At 43.8% G+C, this 1,098-nt stretch overlaps 1 protein-coding gene across 1 annotated transcript; it reads left to right on the top strand.

Annotated features, from left to right (window-relative positions):
• Positions 1-387: 387 nt before the first annotated feature.
• Positions 388-687, top strand: Tsp_14102 (hypothetical protein). Its single transcript, XM_003366234.1, has one exon. It carries the CDS (start codon positions 388-390, stop codon positions 685-687), a length of 300 nt encoding a protein of 99 aa, XP_003366282.1.
• Positions 688-1,098: the final 411 nt, after the last annotated feature.

Consider the following 1,098-nt stretch of genomic DNA (forward strand, 5'->3'; position numbering starts at 1 on the left):
CGAATCGCATATCGTAATATCGAACTCGTAGGTCCCATATCTCCGACTGGGATGAAAATTCAGAATCCCAAGAACGATATAGTACCGGAGTTTCCACGGCACATTCACACTGATACAGAGGCTGTCCAGCTGTCCACGTGTTAACAGAAAGAAGTATGCAGACCGCTGATATCTGCCAAATTCGATTCACACATACGGCTGCGTGCATTTCACAGAAGGATTTCCTTTAAATTGCGTATGTTGATATACCAGAATCATCCTTTCAGCTGTTAACCTCGTATGTCAAACTCGTATGCATGAGCAATAGAAGGCATACCAAAATCAGAAAGCCAACGGTGTGCAAGACGGTCGTGGGCCGTTTCCAATGTTCTAGAAGCTGGTAACTTGATGACTAATATCTGTAATCTCATATGCCGCTTGGGGCCAATCATAAAGGAATCTTCCAGAAATTCTGGGCGGACACGTCGTAGAATCATTTTCTGCAATCTCGAACTCGTAGATGCCATATCAACGGCTGGGATGAAAATTCAGAATCCCAAGAACGATATTGTACCGGAATTCCACGGCACATTCACACTGATACAGAGGCTGTCCAGCTGCCCACGTGTTATCGGAAAAAGTATGCAAACCGCTGATATTTGCCAAATTCTATTCGCACAAACGGCTGCGTGCATTTCCCAGAAATGATTTCTTTAAATTGCGGATGTTGATACACCAAAATCATCCTTTTCAGCTGTTAACCTCGTAAGTCAAAACTCTTATGCATGAGCAATGGAAATTCTACCCAAAATATAAAAGCCAAACGGGTGGTGCCGAAAACAATTCCGTGGGGGTCGTTTTTCCCAATGTTCCTAGAAAGCCTGGGTAAACTTTGATTGAACCCAATAATCCTGTAAATCCTCCATATTGCCCGGTTGGGGGGGGCCCCATTCAATAAAAAGAAAATATTTCCCAGAAAATTTCTTGGGGCGGGAGAACGGTCGTAATAAATCCCTTCTCTATCTGGCAATCTCCGCAACTTCTAAAATTGGCCCACTAATCCAACCCGGCGTGGGGGAATGAAAAAAATTTCATTAAATCCCTCCCACCAAAACGGAA

Source organism: Trichinella spiralis (assembly GCF_000181795.1).
Source record: "Trichinella spiralis strain ISS 195 chromosome Unknown Scfld6325, whole genome shotgun sequence".
In the NCBI taxonomy this organism is placed as follows: domain Eukaryota; kingdom Metazoa; phylum Nematoda; class Enoplea; order Trichinellida; family Trichinellidae; genus Trichinella; species Trichinella spiralis.